This window comes from Miniopterus schreibersii (assembly GCF_964146895.1).
Source record: "Miniopterus schreibersii genome assembly, chromosome: 21".
In the NCBI taxonomy this organism is placed as follows: domain Eukaryota; kingdom Metazoa; phylum Chordata; class Mammalia; order Chiroptera; family Miniopteridae; genus Miniopterus; species Miniopterus schreibersii.
This window is the reverse complement of record NC_138123.1, coordinates 7,164,222-7,183,905: the sequence shown is the minus strand read 5'-3', so window position 1 is coordinate 7,183,905 and position 19,684 is coordinate 7,164,222. Positions and strand designations below refer to the sequence as shown.

General features: G+C 44.1%; 1 protein-coding gene across 1 annotated transcript in view; it reads right to left on the bottom strand.

Annotated features, from left to right (window-relative positions):
* Window positions 1-19,684, bottom strand: part of DNAH14 (dynein axonemal heavy chain 14) — a gene marked incomplete at its 5' end in the record, with an annotated part of 111,605 nt that overhangs the window by 53,273 nt on the left and 38,648 nt on the right. Inside the window, 16 exons of the mRNA XM_081123985.1 lie at window positions 1,815-1,899; window positions 3,029-3,281; window positions 4,024-4,232; window positions 5,264-5,357; window positions 6,106-6,321; window positions 7,699-7,833; window positions 9,147-9,236; window positions 10,292-10,463; window positions 11,260-11,336; window positions 12,128-12,314; window positions 12,846-12,914; window positions 13,448-13,593; window positions 15,411-15,464; window positions 16,152-16,383; window positions 18,626-18,879; window positions 19,530-19,617. Coding sequence (XP_080980111.1) covers window positions 1,815-1,899; window positions 3,029-3,281; window positions 4,024-4,232; window positions 5,264-5,357; window positions 6,106-6,321; window positions 7,699-7,833; window positions 9,147-9,236; window positions 10,292-10,463; window positions 11,260-11,336; window positions 12,128-12,314; window positions 12,846-12,914; window positions 13,448-13,593; window positions 15,411-15,464; window positions 16,152-16,383; window positions 18,626-18,879; window positions 19,530-19,617 — 2,361 coding nt within the window. The remainder of the gene's footprint in view (window positions 1-1,814; window positions 1,900-3,028; window positions 3,282-4,023; window positions 4,233-5,263; window positions 5,358-6,105; window positions 6,322-7,698; window positions 7,834-9,146; window positions 9,237-10,291; window positions 10,464-11,259; window positions 11,337-12,127; window positions 12,315-12,845; window positions 12,915-13,447; window positions 13,594-15,410; window positions 15,465-16,151; window positions 16,384-18,625; window positions 18,880-19,529; window positions 19,618-19,684) is intronic.

Genomic DNA, 19,684 nt, shown 5'->3' with positions numbered 1-19,684 from the left:
TAGTAGCTGAGCGTTTACTTGTCTTTTGGAAGAGGGTCTGACCTCTCTGCATTTTACGTAGAGAGGCAAGAGAACAGTCTTCATGATGGTCGCCTCTCAACCGAGTCCTAGGGTTGACTTCATTCAATCTGGCTGACGCCAGGTAGTGTGAGCCTGGGGAGAGTCTTCTCCAGTTTGGGTCAACCCAGGTCACCCTGGTCTTTGGGGCTCTGAACTTCTATAGTGAAGCTGAGGGTGATGGGACTGAACAAAACGTTGGGGCCTGACCTGAAGACATTTAAAACAGTTCAGGATTTAGCATTATCATAAAATCATTTGTAAGTTATAAAAATCCTAAAAATATATCACTGAACTGACGTTTGCTGGCAACCGTTAGTGGACAATGCATGTGTACAATTCTGTTTGAAATTTCTAGCCATGTGTAATAGTTTATTCAGCAAATATTGAATTCTGACTATGTATCAGTTACTCTAAACAAAACAAACACGATCCCTTATTTTCAGGACAAGAAAACGGAGTCCAACATGCCACAGAGAACAGCAGTAGAGGGAACTAACTTAGATTGTGGCAATCAGGGAAGGCCTCTTTGAGGAAGCAACAGTGAAACTGAGACCAGAAGAATGAGTGAGATTGGGCAACATGTGGGGGGAAGAGTATTTGAGCAGAAGTGTATGTGCCAAGACCATGAGGTCAAAGGATCACGGCTCGTCTCAGAAACGGAAAAGGGAAACTGACCATGGTCACTGAAGGACACACACAGTGAGCGGCAGAGATTAGGGGGTGAGACTGGGGAGGTAGGAAGGGCCTTTAAAGCGCTACCAAGGCATTTCCCCTTCATTTTCAGTGTAATGGGAAGTCATTAAATGACTATAAAAAGAAACATTCTAATTTACGTGTTTAAAAAAAAAAAAAAATCAAACTCTTGCCTATAAATATCAGGAGGCATGTACCAGCATATTAATCACAGTAACTTTTGTAATAACAAAAATGGAAAACAACCCTTGTATGTTTATCAACGGGTACATTGTGACAGTCCTACTTATTCTATGGCTACTTGCTATTTAATACGAATTAAAAATAATATATGGTTATCACGCTGAGAATGGACTGGAAGAATTGGGGAAACCAATTCCTGGTCCATTACAACAGCACAGGAAAGAAATAGTGAAGGTTTGGGTAGGATGCTGGTACGTAAGATGTACACAAATGAGTGAACCTGAAGGTAGAGTTGACGGGCAGAGTAAAGGCCATATTAAGAATGTCCTGTCCCTGAAAAGCAAGTGTGACATGAGTGTCTCAGGGACTCACAGCGAGATGTAGGAAGGCCTCAACAGTGACCTTCCTGTCCTACAAGTGGCAGAAGAATTGCAGAGTTAGTGACGTCTGTAGTTATAATTTATTGAGCACTTACTATGCACCAGGCACTATTCTATGCACCAACCACATATCACATTATTCCAGCTTTTTAAATGAGAAAAATAAAAGCTCAAAAGTCACTAGTAACTGGTTCAATATTTCTCAGCTCAAAGGGTAGATTCATAAAATATATTCATGCCAATTTTATTTCTTTATCAAATATGTATGGTCTGGACCAATGTATTCACATAATTCATATAACTTAGCATAAAAATCTGGTGATCTTGTATTAGAAATACAAGATGCTATCTATCTAAGCTGGAATAAAATAAGTTTAAGTAGATTTTGATGTCATGAAGTCATAAAAGCATTGGTTTACCGACAAGTAATTTTGTGCCTATTTGAGAATTTGGCACCTGGAAGGTATAGAACATGCTTGTGGAATGAATGTAACTGACCTCTTTTCTGTGTCCTTGAATTTGACAGAACCTTTTGAAAACGGAGAACTTTTCTTCTCAGTTGAAACGCAGTTCACATCTCCACCTTAAAGAGGAAAGAGTATTTTTCCACAAGCAACACGACTTAAAGTTTAGCTGGTCAATCAGTGAGGTTTAACTTTTAGCACTGCTTTGCGAATCGTCACTGGAGAACATCTCTGCTTTCTATGCAGGACCTCAGAGTCATCTTGCCTGGCCTACTTAAGTGGGGGTTACTTTTCTAAGAAAAGGGGAGCAGACCTGCACCTTTCTGAATCGATCCTGGATCTGCATACTTGAAGCATGAATTTGAAGCATGAATCTGCATACTTGGGTTCTTCATTCTACTCTGGTAACTGTTTTGTAAGTTTGTTCCTTCCAAAATGAAAGCTTTAAAACATTCAGGCTGACCACCTCCACATATGGTACACGTGGCAAACTAAAGGATCGATTGGTGCTAATAAAGTGGAGCCTCCAAGAAACCTGTGTGCTTTCAAATAAGACGTATCAAAACGAACTTCAAACAGGCGCACTGTGGGCCGATCACCCACCCTTTCGGTCCAAGTCATCCGTTCCACAGAGAAACACAAAGAATGAGTGATTACTCGTTCTTCCTTTGAGCTGATTAAGATCATGTTTGTTTTCTTTGTGTTAAAACAGGGTTTTGGAGAGAGAGCTGGGAGCCCCTGCTCACTTGCTGTCTCATCAGGAGCCAGGCAGAACCGTGCCCGAATGCGGGCACTCGCTCAGGGCCACGCGTCAGCCACAGTGCTTTCCTGTTTTCTTAACCCCTGATTGCTCCTGACAGATATTTTACCACTTTCCATGTCCATGCCTTTGCATGACTGTAGTTTACACCTTGGGTTCTGAACAGGCTTTGCCCCCCACTATTCATGTCTCTAAGAGTTTTTAAAACATGCAGAAACAGTCTTCCCTAACGGAGATCCCATAAGGATTCTTTATACTCTTCTTCCTTGTGACCTGTCAACATTTCTGTGCAACATGATTTTACTTTACTGCCATCCCCTCTAGAAATGGTTTTTAGCTTGTTTCACATGTATGTCTGCTTTTGATTCGAGTAGACTGAAAATCCCAGGCCAGCCTTTCTTTTATAAAATCTAATAAAAGGTGGTAACTAACTAGCTAGCTAGCTAACATATAGCATCATTAGTGTGACTCAGGGAGCAAGAACTCACATTGTCCAAAGCCTCCGTTTTTACCCATGAATTCAAAGAAAGCATCAAGAATTCTGCAGAGAGTTGTAACGATTGTTATGTCCTGCACGGGAAATGGCTGAAATTTCTGACGTTTCTTTATGAACTGTAGTCCATCTTTGACACTGTTTTTTATCAAGAATTCAAGACAATCCACTCCTGATTGACTCATAATTTTAGACGTTTTTGAAAGCCATGACTGAACATACGGCTCCCATCCCAGATCAACAGGATCCTACCAATAAAAAAACACAAGATGACTTTATGTAAATATATATAGTGTCCGCTGTTTTTCCTGCCATCTTTTTAATTCACCACTGCCAAACGTGGGTTTGAATCATCACTCATTAAAGGGCAAGTGATCAGAAAAGCTTCAAGAATTACCCTTTCTCTGAGATATCTGTGATTTTTAATGACAGTCCTACAAGTCGACAAGTGTTTGGGGGGTTACGTGCAGAGAGGGATGCTGGGGCCTCGTGCATGTGTTAAGAAGAGCTGCTGCCCCAGAAAATCAGCCCCGCACTTGGCATTATCCACCACACCGAGTCCTGTAGATCGGAACAGAGGGCTCATAGCACCTAATCATGAATTTCACGCAGGAACACTCTTTCTCCTGGCTCTGTCTCCTACCTCTTCACCACCCTCTAGGTAACATGCTTCCCAGGTTCTGAGAGTCACGGAGTGGGTGTGGAAAGGCCTCGGGCAGGCTTTCCTCCACTGGAAAAGTAATTCCTACCAGCCGCCTACCCTGTCTGTTGAAGGCATGACTTACAGTTGTGGGAAAAAAGGCTGACATTCCAATTAGGAGCAGTGTTAACAGCAGTAATTCCATTCAGGTTCACTTCTGGGCTAGGAGCCTTTAGGGGACGCGCACTTTTAACTACTGGGACCACTCACATCAGAAGTGCTGCAGATAGTGACGGGTTATTACCCTCACCAATACATTTTGTCTAAGAAATTTTGTTTTGAAAACGCACCATGTAGACCATTGCACATCGGCTGACAGTAGCAGGACTGGCCTGAGAGAGACTGTCCACTTCGAAGATCACCCTGATTTTATTGGTCAGAGCAATCCTCTCGCTGTTCGCTAGGCACAGCGTCCGAGTCTCGTCCAGCATGGAGTTCAGGCTTTCCACCCAAAAGGTGTCCACTGGGCCATCTAGGACGACCCACTGCCAGTCGAACTCTGGAGGGAAACATGTTCAGTGTAACTGAGAAGAACCTCAGTCATCCTTCATTACAATCTTGCAAATACTCTGTTTTATTGAGAAAATACTTTCTAATTAATATGAAAGATGACTAGAGGGGATGTGTTTGTGTGTGATCTCTAATGCCTGTTAAATACGAATAAATATTCCTACCACGTACTTAATAACGCTTTAAACGCTGTTTCGACATTCGTAGACAATTGTGATTGCATAATTGTAATTATACAATTCTTAGCTGGATTGTATAATTAGCCCCTAAATTTTGGATAAGAGGAAGAGCCATGCATTTACCTTGCCCTGATATGGTTTTGTGGGGCTCCCCTCCCACCCAGGCACTGTTTTGCCTGTGCTGCCTGCGGGAAGCAGGCGTCCTTTGCAGACGGCTCAGGTGGATTTGGGCGCATTTCACACTGGGAGCCCCCTTGCTCCTCCTGACGCCCTCTAGACCTGTCACCTTGCTCCTGGGAAATCCGTCAGGCAGGACAGGGGAGGTAGGAAGGGGTCACTATGGAGACAGTAGTTAGCCACTAAAAAGACACCGAAATATCCCAGAAGAACAGGAGGGGAGAGGTAGGGCCCAGAGGCCACCGCTGCCAAGATGGGCCGAGACACCTGCCTCGGGGACCTTCTTAAAAACCCTCTGAGGGAAACTTAACTATGTGTGATCGCTGTGCTCCCCCAAACGGAATACGCTTGGCAATACTACTGTGGTTCGCCTCTGCTGCTTCTCACGCGAGAGTTATTTTTACCTGTAATGTCTACTTGGTATGACCTAAAAGGGCTGTGTAAGCTCCGGTATTTATATAACATAATTATATGTGCACGCACTCTAATATAACATGGTGAAATTAGACAAATTGTAGGTAAGCACCCAGGGGGAAAATTAACAGTGCAAGAACAAAATATCACTAATCAAAAATATTCTAAAAACACAAACAAAGCTCAGGTTGGTTCAGTTTGTCTTTTATGTTCATTAATCATCTGTATTAAATTTAATAATACTACTTACTCTCACTTTCTGTCATTTTAACATCTTTCTCCATTTCCTTCTTAAAAATATTACCATGAACATCTGCTGGATTCCAGGCATGGAGCTGGAAAACCTAAAATAAGTTACCGATAAAGTTTACATTTTTATTTGATCGCACTTTCCAACTAAAATGGACGGTATGTCAATATGCTTTCCTTTGTGATAAAAATAAGAAAAGGCGGCCCCGGCTGGTGTGGCTCAGTGGCTAGAGCGTCGGCCCACGCACCGAAGGGTCGCGGGTTCGAGTCTCTGTCAAGGACATGTACCGGGACTGCAGGCCCGAAACCCGCCCCTGGCCAGGGCCCGTGCGGGAGGCGACCAATCCTCTCTCCCGTTTCCTCTCCTTCTACTCTCTCTAAAAATCAATGGGGAAGGAAAACATCCTTCCTCCTCGGGTGAGTATTAAGAAGACACCATCTCTACTTGATTACTAATGAGAACTTTTCGAAAAACATTTTTGCTATTCATATTTAGTTTTTGATGAACTTCGTATCAAATGCTTTCTTCATTTTTCTATTAAAGTATTTCTGTACTCGGTCATTTGTAAGGTAGAGGGGTGGCATCTGAATCACTGCTTGATCCACTCTGTGCTCCCTGCAAAGCAAGCATCTTTAACCTCATGTTGTCATTTACCGACCATTTTAAAACACAATGTGATTTTTTTTTTTTAATAGCTTAATTTTTCTCTTTTTTAAAAACTGATGGTAATTTTTATACTTGCTTTTACCCTGGTATTTAATGACGCTTTGATATCAGTTCTTTTAAATAATGAAATAACCCACAACAGTCAAATAAAAATGATCACTCCGTACTACACTTACATTAGATGACTCTAAGGTTGACGACTTCAGTCTGAGATCGGTGTCTTTCTTTGAATTCCACGTAGTGTTGCTATATACGTAATTTCGGATTGTTGCTGACAACAGTCCATCGGTCCATTCCATAGTGTTAGGATCCAGTTGCCCGTATAGCTCACTAACAGTGATACACTTTGGATTTAAAATACAAATATCCACTTTTCCTTTTCTTCCTGAAGTCTGAGAAAAATCCAGCATGGTTTTTAAAGACATTAACTACGGTACAATTATTTAATTTTTTTGCACTGCTATTACCAAAGTGTTTTAAGAGAGGCCTTTCTGCTTGAGGAAAGATTCTGTATAAAGGTAGCAATTTCCAAGAACAATAAAAAATTGATGTATTGAAATCAGCCGTAATATTCAGATCATTATTTTAAAAATCCTAGCCATTACAAATAATATCCCTAGAAAAACAATGAGAAAAAACTCCACTGTGCCTCGTCCAGGAATACAATAGACGAGCTGGGACGTGGCATGTCTGGCACCGGGGTAGGGTGTGGAGGTGACAGAGAGTCGACAGAGCTTAAGCATCAGGTCACAACTGGCCCTCAGACCGACCCCAGGGCTACATGAACAACTGAAGTCCGTGCCACCTACTCTAGGATCTCAGTGGGAAAAAGTGGCAGACACTTCCTTAGATAAGATCACTGAAGGACACACTACGCACTGGAGTCTAACTTTATACTGAATGAAAAAATATCACGAAACATTAGTAAATCTATCATCACAGCTTAGCACATTAACCAATTAAAATACAGAAAATAGCCTGGCAGGTATGGCTCAGCGGTTGAGCATCAATCGACCTAGGATCCAGGAGATTGTGGTTCGATTCCCGGTCAGGGCACAGGCCCGGGTTGCGGGCTCGATCCCCCCAGTAGGGGGCGTGCAGGAGGCAGCTGATCAATGACTCTCATCATTGATGTTTCTATCTCTCTCCCTCTCCCTCTCCCTTCCTCTCTTCTCTGAAATCAATAAAGATATTTTTAATATATATATGTATAAAATAGATGCTAAAAATCATTCCTAAATTCTAGGAATCAAAAACCAAAGCATAATGAGAATAGAAAAAATTTCCAAAGTATGATAAAGAATATTTATCATAGGCCAAGAGTAAACATCCTATTAGATGCAGCAATATTAACTGCATTCCAGATAAAGGCACGAGATACTATAGTTAACACTGCCTGGGAGGATTAATCAAGGCAATAAATTAAGAATATAATAATTACATAATTAGAAAAGAGGCAAAATTATATTCATCTGAAGATGGTTCAGTTGAGTACCTAAAAAAATTAGAACTTGCCAGTCCGTTAACTAAGGCGACTCAGTATAAAATAAACATGTAAGTCCGTCATCCTATTTTATGCCAGCAATGACCAGTCTGACTCAAATTAAAAAAGCCCATCCACGACCAATGACGCCTAACGACAAAATTTCTAGAAATAAACTGAACAAGCACAGAACAGCTTATGCAAAGGGAACATATAATGGGACTGAGACATAAAATCAGATCTTAATCGACACAGAGAGAAACGTTTTCCTTCGCAGAGCGTTTACCTGTGAAGTCAAGTCCCTGTCCTCAGGCGGCAGCACATCTTCCGTGGGCAACAGCGTCAGCGCTCTTTCCAGAATCCTCCTGACCGCCGTCTTCCCTCCACCCGTCGGGCCCACCAGCATCACCCCGACACAAGCCTAGAGCGAAGGAGACGGCGGCTGCGGCTGGCCTGCCGTCTGGGCTGCCGGCGGCTCCGCTGAGCTGAACCGTCCAGGCTCCCGATCTCACGCAGGTCCCCAGACGACACCCACGAGCCCTCCCTTCACACTACGGCTCCATCTACGTTAATCTGGGCTGTTTTTACGCACGAGGCTAATGTTAAAATCACCGGAGATCTCATTTTAAAATGCAAAGAATAACTTCCAGGCCTTGATATTTCACAGTTCATCTCACTTTCCAATTCTGGCTTATTCCTGTACCTTCTCTCTACAAGTGGCCTCTGTGACAAAATTTCTCTGGACTCTCCTTGGGTCAATGTTCTCTCTTGAGTTCCGGCTATTGTTTCCGTGTTAGCCTTCTAATTCATCTTTCTCTCTCTCTCTCTCTCCTACAGTGAAACTCTCCCACCCCGTGGATTTGAAGCATCTTTAACTGGGTCTGAATTCTAATGGCTCCCTAATGTATACATTTCCCCCAGGCTTTGGTTCTAAGAACCAGAAATTTCTATGGTCTACTAAATGTTCCCATCTGAATGCCTCGCGTGTTTTTCAACATAATCTAATCCATATGTTCTTTTCGGTTCTCTTATTTCCCTAATCCGGTTAATAAAACCCCTGTGAACCAGTCACACAGAGCAGAACACCTGCCTTCTCACCCCCTCACCTCTTGCAAAACTTTTGCTCGACTCTATCCTTTTTCCATGCCAACCACGACCGCCTCACCTTGGTGGTAGGGGCTCAGTGTTGGTGCCCCACCCCCCCAAATTCAAGTGCTGGGGGCTGGGGCACAAACATTCACAAACATTCTTTTGTGAAGGCTCCCATGTACATGCAAAAATTCAGGAGAAGTTACATGCTTTTCCCTTGTTAATGTGTCTTAGTTATTAGTTTAATCTTCAGACCCAGCCTGGGGCCCTAAGAGGGTCAGGGGTAACTTTTCCTCCCTTATAATTGGTACCAACAGATATAAAGACCTACCGTAAAGCTATGGTAATGAAGACTGTGTGGTGTTGTCATAAAGACAGAGACACAGACCAAAAAAATAAAATGTGGAAGAAATCGGTAAAGAAATCCACCCTGTTAGATATGAAAACTTGGTAATAACAAATAGCAAATCGGTGAGGAGGAGTCTTGTTGAGAGTTACAGTGAGGGGTCAAATAAGTCCAGGTAAATAATTAATCAATAAACCACTCTACTTCGAAGAACATGGTAAGAGCTCTCTGATTGATAGTGTTTTTCTCCTTGATGGTTTCAGAGCCCAGGAGCAAGGAGCTATATATTCTACACTTACCTGAAGTTGGTTATGAAACTGGATGGCTTTTTCTTTCTGAGCTGGCCATTGCTGTAAGCCCAGCTGTTGTGTTGCAATAGCTATTACTTTCTAAAAGAAAATAAACACATCAATGTAAAATGCACTGCAGCTCCAACTCTTGGTATGTAATCCTACAAAATCTCTCTTAACCAGGTACCAAGTACTGTACTTTAGGATAGTAGTTCTTAATATTTTTAGTTCACCAACCTGAGAATAATGAAAACCTACTTTCCACCCAAAATACAACACATCCAAATTTTACGTTCAGAGACCCCGGTAGCAAATTCATAGGCCCTTCCCAAATTTAAGAACTCCTGCTTTAAGATGTACTCAAGGACTCGCTGTTGCCATAGGACAAGTATTTATCCTACAGTAAAAAAATGCAGAAGATTCCACATCTTTGTGCAGTTCTACTCACCGCTAAGGTAGGTTTTCAATTTTGCAATGACTATTTTAATGTTTCAATGTTATATCTCAGAACAGTTTTAACAAGTAAAATTTCAAAGTTTGCAAACCTGACGCGGTTATACATTAAAACATCCCAGCGAGTGGCTAAAACATCCCAGCGAGTGGCTAAAACATCCCAGCGAGTGGCTAAAACATCCCAGCGAGTGGCTGTAGCTTAGAAAGACACTTAATATTTCAACAGAGAAATTCTAAGGGCAGCTGCTTCCTTCTAAAGTGGTTCTTCGGTGCGGATACAGTTGGTAGCTATGTCTACAGAAAAAAGACAATTTATCTTTTTTTCTCGCCAACCCTGCCCGCTTCATTTCTCGCTCCCTGCACTCCTGCAATGGGACGGGCAAAGGGGGCACAGAGAGCTCAGCAGGGCTGGACAAGTGGGGGGCAAGTAGTTCTGGCCCTGGGGCGAACTCAACACCCAACAGCCTTCCTCCTCGCCTCGGGGGGTACAGGTCACTGTTCCTTCCATCGGGCCTAATGCACCGAAAGCTCTTTCTCCCCCCGAGGGGAAAATACACCCCCAAGTAGTATCATCCCCCACCTGCAACATGAATAGAGCGTTTCGGGAGGAACCGCAATCTTTTCCACCCACATCGAGCTTCTTATCTAAGCTGACACTCCGCATCCAAGTCCTTCGCGACAGCTTCCGAAAGGTTCATTACCTCCAAGGCCAGCTGGTTGACTTTTGAAACTGTCACTTCGGGAATAATATCTCCTATGATCTTTTCAAAAAGTAGCACGTCTTCTGCAATGAATTTTGGTAAACAAGCTTCTCTTACCGCTTCAATCACGATCAGAGACTCGTCCATTACCGAGAGACTGTCGCTTGCGGTACTTTAATGACACAAAACAAAGAGAGAGAACAAGTGAGCCGGGCTGGCGTGGCTCAGCGGTTGCGCGTCGACTTAGGATCCAGGGGATCGGGGTTCGATTCCCGGTCAGGGCACAGGCCCGGGCTGCGGGCTCGATCCCCAGCAGGAGGCAGGCGGTCAATGACTCTCACCATTGATGTTTCTCTCTCTCTCCCTCTCTCTCAAATCAATAAAGACATATTAAAAAAAAAAAATTACACAAAACCAAGTTAGCAGAGATGCTTTGCTGACATTAAAGACCATTAATACTCATTTCTAGAGGGGGCTGCTCCAATTTCCTGCGCCCCTTCCCTCACCGCAAAGCAGCTGCGGTTTGGGCGAGCGAGCGCGGTGCCCAGCTCCGGGGACGGGCTCTGCCTTGTCTAGAGCAGTCAAGGTGACGTCACTCCCATCACTGCTCCAGGGGTGGGCAATGGAGCAACAGGGTTTTTTTGTGTGTTTGGTTTTTTTAGCTGCAATGAATTCAGGCTAACTAATATCTAATGAAAAATAACAATGATTTATTAAAAATCTCCGAGGGGGGAAAGAGTTCGGGCTTTCCTGCGGGGGTTCTGGGGAATGGCCTTGACCCCTCTCACATTTTCTCCCAAGACAGATCTTGCTTCACGTTAGAGAATCATTATGTCTGGTTGGGTATGTGTTTCACTGAGAGCTCCTGGAGCTCCCCCCGTCTCTCATCGTTTCATAAAACTACTGTACACACTATTTTCTCAGGCTGTACAACTACTTTTGACCGAACAATTCAAAATTCCACTGACCATTCAAACTTCCGTTTCTTCTTTCCAGCCATTATTATAATTGTCTTCAGAGACCTCAGGCCAAAATTATAGTGATCCTAGCAAACATTAAAATACGTGCGTTACTAAGCTTCTGAAGGAAAAACGAAATAACTTGGCAGTAAATGCAAAGAGCATGTAGTTAAATGGCTAGTCGTCCATGCGATGGAGAGAAACAGGGACACGAGTTCAGTTTTGCTTCCAACGCTCTCACTTCTCTCCCGAACGGGTGCTCCCGAAAGTCTCCTTCTTAAAGTACAGTTAACATGGAGTAAAGGGGCTGAAAACGGAATTAAATTTTCTCTGACAGAGAGAGACGAACCGAAAGACGGCTGTAAAGAGGAACGCTTTGGAAGTGCGTGTCTAGCCGTGCAAACCACTGTGGGTTAGAAACGAACGCTCTAGAACAGTGATTTTCCAAGTGTGGCAGGTACCACTCGGATCAGCAGCGGCGGGAACTCTTGACAACCTGTTAGAAAGGCAACTTTTCTGGCCCTGCCCCAGACGATTAGAAAGCTGGCAGTGAGGTCCAGCAGCTTGTCTTCCAACAAGGCCTCCAAATCATTCTGATGCACAATGAGGCCTGAGAACCGCTGCTCTAAATGAACTCCCCTGGATGGAGAAAGTGGTCTATCATTTAAAATAGCAGACACTCAATTACTGCCCCCCTGAGCTTGGAGGAAAGGGTTGGCCCCTTGACCGACTTGACATACGGCCTTACGTCCAAGTTGGGCCACGGACCTGATGTGCGGACAGGACTTCCAGCTCCATTAGCTCCCCAGGTCATTCCTGGACAATTTCCAGAAAAGTTTTCTGGAATCGCCTGTATTGGAGAAAAGCAGTTCCTTACCTGTTGTGAGAGCTGCTTGCTGGCTAAGTCGTACAGGTTAACGAGCTTTCTGGAGAGCGATTTTGCGGATTTGAAACCCACCGAGAACAGAATGATTTCAGCAATCATTTGAAAATGGGGAGCCACCATTGCCACAGGGCGAAAGAGAGATTTTAAGTTATCTGGGAGCTCTACGCGACCTTTGTATCTTAAGAGGGTAAGAAAAACAAGGGGGGGGAAATACACTTTTCAGTTTTTCGGTTATATACACGATATAACCTTCCCCGAAACCATGCTGGGGGCTTTATTGTTCACAAGGTGGTTTCCACTGTGCTTTGCATCTCACGTGCTCCCTCGTCTGTGATCCCCCCCCCCCGTGCCTCCTCCCACGACTCGCGTCCCCGTGGCTCTGCCCGGCTCCCCGGCCCGTGACCCCACCGCCCCAGCAGCACCTATGTCCTGAGCCGGCCCGGCCTCCACCCCTTGTTCCTCCTGCTGGTCCCACCAGCTTTCCTGTCGGTGTCCTCTCTGTGGCGCATCTCCTCTCTGGCTACTCGGGAAGTGAAAATGTCACTGTGGCTGTTTCTAAACAGCGGGGCCAGCAGGGGGGTTCAGGCGGGGGAGACGGGGGAGACGGGGTGGCGGCCCAGGGTCCCCGTGCGACGCCCGGCAGCTCCAGCCGCGGCTGAGACTTAAAGAGAAGCGTGTCCGCTCCCACTACAGATTCGCCCACACTCACCCGTAATTCATGGTGACAAACACTGCGCAGGACATGTTGATACGGATTTCTCGTCCCTCCAGCACAAACCTACGAGACATGACAGTTTGCATCGCTGAGAGAACTTCCTCTAGGCCGGAGTACGGGAGAACAACCGAGCCTGGAACTTTCCCAAGGCTGTGCGACATTAAAATCCAAACAGAGCATTCTGGAAAGCAATGGGGGGAGGGGAGGGGAGGGGAGGGGAGACTTGGGAAGCCTCGGAACATCATTACAAGACTATTAAATTATATTCATTCACAGTAATGGGGTAAGAGGGGGCTGCTGGTGTGTGGCCAGTATAATTTTGCTTTTTAAAAAGATGTAGAATGACAAGGGGGGGGAATAAACCACCAAAACCCACCACCTTTGGCTTCTTCAAATGCAACATCCTAAGATGAAAAGGCACTAAGAAAATGTGAAATCAAAGATTTTTTCACATTATTTGCCAAACAAAGAAAACATTCTAGATAAGTGCCCCACCCCCGCCCAAACACTCACTGTAGGAAAAAATACTTAACAGCAGCAACAATAAACGTAGGTGACATTTGCAGTTCAGGGGCCCAGGCGCACCCAGCAAATACCTGACAGAGTAGCAGTCCTTGGCGGCCTTAATTGTCTGGATCTGCGAGGCAATCACCGAGAGGACTTCCACGTCGATGTGGTTGAACTCATCGAAGCAGCACCACGCCCCCGACTGCACTAGTCCGAAGAAGAATTTCCCCATGATCTTAAAGAAAACAGAAGGTTACTGAAATGACCACGTGGGGGGAAATCCTTCCCAGGACATTCACTTCTGCATGTCCCTCCCATTTGCCCACGCCAAGCGAACCCCGACGGCCGAGTCAGGCTTTTTGTAGGCGTGCTTAGGCCCTGGGACGAGTCAGGCAGTCTGTCTGTCTGTTATAAAAGCCGGACACGCGGCAGCCGACTCTGAAGCTGACAGTGGCCATCGAGGCAGGGCCACAGCTGGCGCAGGCTGGCAGTCCCCCCCCCCCCGGGGCCCTGTTCCTCGCAGAGCCTGCTCTGTCCTAAGGTCTTGACAATTTTCCGGCAGATGGCTGTCAAGTGTCTGAAGGACTATGCTCCTTTCTCTAGGTTAGGACGACGCTCCAGGGCCAGAGGCGGGCTGCTGCAGGTAAGGAGGGTTCGTGAACCGGCCCCGTTTCTGACGAGAGGCGAGCTGGAGGCCAGCCTGGAGGGGGCCCGGCTAACGGCCGCGGCTGCTACTCAACAACCCTGCTGTTTATGATGGTGCAGGCCCAGGGTGGCCCGGCCTGTGTTCTGGGAGAGGCTGAAAATCCGGAGTGAACGCTATTGATGCGTAAGTGCTGGCAGCTAAACCGACAAAACAAGCAAGAACACTGTGGGGCCAAAAAGCATGCGGAGGCCCAGATGCACCGATGTTGCAGAGGGAGGGATGGGGGTGGGAGAGGGAAGGAGGGAGGGAGGGACAGGGGGTGGGAGAGGGAGGGAGGGACAGGGGGTGGGAGAGGGAAGGAGGGGGGGCGGGACAGGGGGTGAGGGAGGGATAGAGGGGGGGCGGGGAAGGGAGGGAGAGCCTCAGGCCCAGGGCACAGAAGTTGGTTCCTTCCTCCCAGTGCAGGAATCAGCATCTGTTTTTCTTTAAATATCTGATACTGTGTTTATCATGGGTTTTTTTGGCATTAATTTTCCTTCTAGAAAATACTGCATTAAAAATATTATTTACCTCGAGTATTAGTTTTTTTGGTTCCCCCTTCGGTTTTGCTCAGCAAGCGAGAGCCTCACTCAGGTCACCCTCCCCCTGGTCCTGCTGTGCCTGCTGGAAGGCAGTTTCCCTCCAAAGAGACTCTACTTAGTGTCTTAATAATAATTCAATCAGCTTATTTATTGATTTTGTTAATATGCAAAGTGAGCACAAATTGGGAACTCGGGATCTCAGACGTAATGTGCTTTGAACTGCAAATAAAATGACAGCGATAAAATGTAAAGGGTTGAGACTTAACAGGCAAAATACAATGTTTTGAAACTTTGAGAAAATCTGTGACAGGCACAGAGGCACGTGAAACTTTAATATATGGTTCAGATTACGAGACATGTCTTAGATAAAGTGCAACCGAAACAAACTAAGGCTGACAAAGTCTCATCGTCTACATAAACTCTGACTCAAATTTCTGTGTCATCATAAGAGCCTATTGTTCTTAATGATTTACCTTTTTAGAAAATTAATGTACAGGATTAGAACACATAAAATAAATTTATATACATAAAGCAGTACTCTTAATTTTAAAAAATTTATGCATGTTCCATATTGTTTGGTTTGGAAAGATCCTTATCAAAAAGTTTGAAAACCAGAGTCTTAAGAAGCAGTTCAGTTGAATGGAAGCAAACTATAATGTTTTAAGTTTATATTACATTCTAAGTTTCTATTGTGAGTTTAAATGATTAATAGCACTTATAGTTCTGTTACTACTTAATGTATCTCTAAGATACTTCTCTTGTTCTTTCAATCCTCAATGAATAATTTATTTGTACAATATTTTTACCTGAGTCTATAAGCTTTACCTTATAATCCAAATCCTCAAAACAGTTGAAGACCACACAGTGTTTACCTAAGGACTGGGAAACAAAAATATTACTTTAATACATTTCTTGAATTATGACACAAAATACTAATGTTAAAGCTTCCAGAGTAATAAAATGTCTTTATTCTTTTGAGAAAACTTTTGCAATTAAAGATGACTTACATACCAAATTTAAAAACTCACAAAACTCAACTTGGCGGCAATGTGCATCTACTATTACAGTTCAGCTGATTAGCACACGGAGCACTAAGGCCGTGTTTTTAAACACATCGACAAGTAGAAAAACTAAGAGAAAAACATTCCCGCGAAGTCATAAACTATATCCTCTCATCAGTCACTTCTGTCTCGTCTGTCTCTGTCTGTCTGTCTCTCTCACACAAGCACACACAGCTATTAATCACCAAGACTAGGCAAAAATCTGTGCATGGGGCACAAAATAAACCAATCACCCCTTCAGGAAGGGGAAGGGGGACACAAGTGTCATTCACATGCCAGTTGGTTAGTTCAATGGTTTTCCAAGTAAATACAGAGCAGATGCTGACTTGCTGAGGAGCCTAAATGCCACCACCAAACAGCCACTCAAGTGTTAGCCGCCGAGGTGCATGAAGGGCTGTGCTAGCGACAGGCTGTGAACATCTCAAGGGAAATGGTGTCAACTTCAGGTACTGCTAAGGTCTGCGACTTATAAAGAAGCCTTTACTGTGGACATGAAAGCACGTACTTTGGCCAGGTCCTTCACGCTCTCGGTCTTGCCCGTGCCCGCCGGGCCCGAGGGGCAGCCGCCCAGGTTCAAGTGCAGCGCGCCGGTGAGGGTGAGCCAGCACCTGCTGGTGAGGGGCGTGACCACCAGCCTGGGGGTGCAGCCCAGGTACTCGTAGCCGTAGGTAAAGCTCGCGTCCCCCTGGCATACGTAGCACAGCTTCTGCTTTTCATTCCATTTATACTGCAAATGTCTAGAAAAAAATATTTTAAATGCTCGTATTATGGGGGCAAATTTTTTTTTTTTTTTCAAATGCAGAAACACGATGCAGATTAAAAAAATGAAACACTGATTGAAAACAGAAATCAAAACATTAAAATCACATGGAAAGTGCCGGACAACTAGTTCATAATGAGAACTCAGAAGCCTACAGACCCGGGAGGGCCCGGGAAATGGCCCAGCGGGTCCTGCTGCTCCGACTCCCCGGGAAGCTTGTTACGGTTTCCAGGGAGAATGTGGTTCAGGACACTGTTCGTTAGAAACCAGGTCCCTGCGGTGAGCGCAGCCGAGACAAATGCTGTGTGCTCCAAATAGAAAAAAAAAAATTGTGCTTTGGAAAAACTGACTGTGTTCATCTTATGAACACTATGAGTTGTGTAGTTCACTGTAAATATTTCCCTCTACAAAGCTCTTAGTTAAATTTCTGACCTATTTGTAGCTTTAAGATATACATTCTCCCCCACCCCATTTTACTGAGATACTGACATATAACACTGAGTTTAAGGTGTCCAATGATTTAACATATATGTTATGTATACATTGTGAAGTGACTACTGCACTGCAATAGGTTAAGATCCATCACCTCAGTTGCAAACTTTTCTCCTTGTGATGTGATCTGTTAGGATCTACTCTCTCAGCACTGTTCAAATATAACGAGTATTGTTTACTATCGTCTCCATGCTGTACGTTACATTCCCAAATCTTACTTATAACTGGAGTCTGTGACTCTGACCCCCTGCCTCTGACAGCTCCCCATCAGTCCTGTTCCTAAGAGTTCAGGCTTTTCAGATTTCACATGTAAGCGGTGCCCCGCAGTACTGGTCTTTCTCTGTCCCACTTATTTCACTTAGCACATTGCCATGAAGTTCCACCCATAATGTAGCAAAAGGGGCAGGATTGCCTCCTTTCAGTGGATGAGTAACATTCTGAGATTCTACACAGACACCACATTTTCTGTACCCCTTCACCAGCTGGCTGTAAATAATACTGAGACACATACGGGGGTAGCGATTTTGTTTCCTTAGGATAAATACCCAGGAGTGGCACTGCTGAATCTTACGGTGGTTCCCTTTTTAATTCTAGGAGGAACTTCCCTACATTTCCCACAGTGGCTGCACCAATTTACATCCCCACCAAGTGCACAAGGGCCCCCCTTTCTCCACACCCTCACCAACACCCTCTCTCTCCCTCGTCTTTTTTATGACAACCATTCTAACCAGTGTGAAGTGATATCTCATTGTGGTTTTAATTTGCATTTCCCTGGATGACTAGTGGTGCTGAGCATCTTTTCACCACCCAGAGGCTATCTGTATGACTTCTTTGAAACAATGTCCATTTGGTTCATCTGCTCATTTTTAATCAAATTGTTTGGGGTTCATTTTGGCTTCGAGTTATGAGTTCTTTAGGTACATGATCTGCAAATATTTTCTCCATTTAGTACGTTTGCCTTTTCATTTTGTTGATGGTTTCTCCTTTGCTCTGTTGAAGGCTTTTTAGTTTGCTACAGTCCTGCTTGTTGTTTGTTTTTTTGGCCTTTGCTTTTGGGGTCAGATCCAATAAATCATCACCAGGACAGATGTTAGGAAGCTTACCTGCCTATGTTTTCTTCTAGGGATTTTATGGTTTCTAGTCTTACATTCAAGTCTTTAATTCATTTCGAGTTCCTTTTGGTTTATGGTGTAAGACGGTGGCCCATTTAATTCTTTGCACGTGGCCTTTTAGCTTTCCCATCACCATTTATTGAAGAGACCTACCCTTTTCCATTGCATATTACTGGCCCTTTTGTTATAGATCGTCCATACGTGTGGATTTATTTCTGGACTCTGTTCTGTTCCACTGATTTGTGTGTCTGTTTTTACACCAAAAGCATACTGTTTTGACTCCTATAGCTCTGCAATGTAGTTTGAAATCAGGAAGCGCCATGCCTCCAACTTTGTTCTTTTTGTCTTAAAACTGTTTTGGCTACTGGGGGTCTTTTGTGGTTCCAGACGAATTTTAGTATTTCCCCCCCCATTTCTGTGAAAAATGCCCATTGGAATTTTGATTGGGATTGAACCGAATTTATAAATTGTTCTGGGTAGTATGGACATGTTAGCCATATTTATTCTTCTAGAAAATTAAAACTCAGGTTTGACAAAGCTTGTTGTAGAGAATTTACCTAGAGGTGTGTATGTGAGAAATGAGTTTATGTAGAGTTATAATTCAGATCTACATACCTTGTCCACTCAAAGTCCTCTGCATTGAAGATATTTTTGAGTAGTAAATCTCTCACTATATCTCTGCAGTGAACGTAAATGGTAACCAAGGCCCCTAGCACAATTTTGGTTCGAGAGTTACTAGAATCCAGCACCACCAGCTCTGCAACCTCTTCTAGATGACATATTATACCAGCGTGGACCTTTTCCAGCTCTTCTCTTGAGTGAGAGCTCGCAAAACTTTTGACACACTCATTATAAAATATGATCTGGCTCTGAAAAAGTAAAATATAAATACGACTGCTGAAGCATACATTTTAGAAATGAAAACAAATGTTTCCAAGAAGCGTATGTGTGGCGTGTGTGTACGTGAGAGTACACGTGCGTGTGTGTAAAACAGAGAGCTTGCACTTTGCACGGATTTGAGAGTCTGAACTGGAGAAAGGAACGCAGCCCTGCTGACGCCCTGATTTCGGCCCAGTGAGACCTGCGTTGTCCTTCCACCCTACAAACTAACTGTAGGACAATAAATCGTGTTGTTTTAAAGCGGCTACGTTTGTAGTAGCTTTTAAATGACAGCAGTAGACAACTAACACAGCACAATATAGCGATATCTCTGGGAAAATAATGCCTAGCTTTATTCATCATTTTATTATGAAAATTTTGAACTGGAAAAGCTGAAGGAATTCATTGTAACATGAATACCTATATACTCACCACCGAGAGTCCACGATTCACTTTTTGCTCTACGGGCACTTTGTCACATCTCTAGCTATCTATCCGTCCATCTGTCCATCTTACTTCTTGACATATTTCAAAGTAAGCTGCATCCATGAGTACCCTTCATAGTGGCTTATTTCTAAATCTCTTTCCTGGCAGGGCAGCCACCGTTAAATGCGTCCATATGAGCGCAGCATCGACTTACCACGGTGAGTACCACTTGTCCTGGGTGCGATACCACCCACAGGGGAAAAGGCTGGTGGTGCCAGTCTTCAATCCCTTGGTTTACAAATCTGTAAACAAAAAAATTAGTTATATTATTTATATCTCGTCATGTTCTATCAAAACATGACACGACGG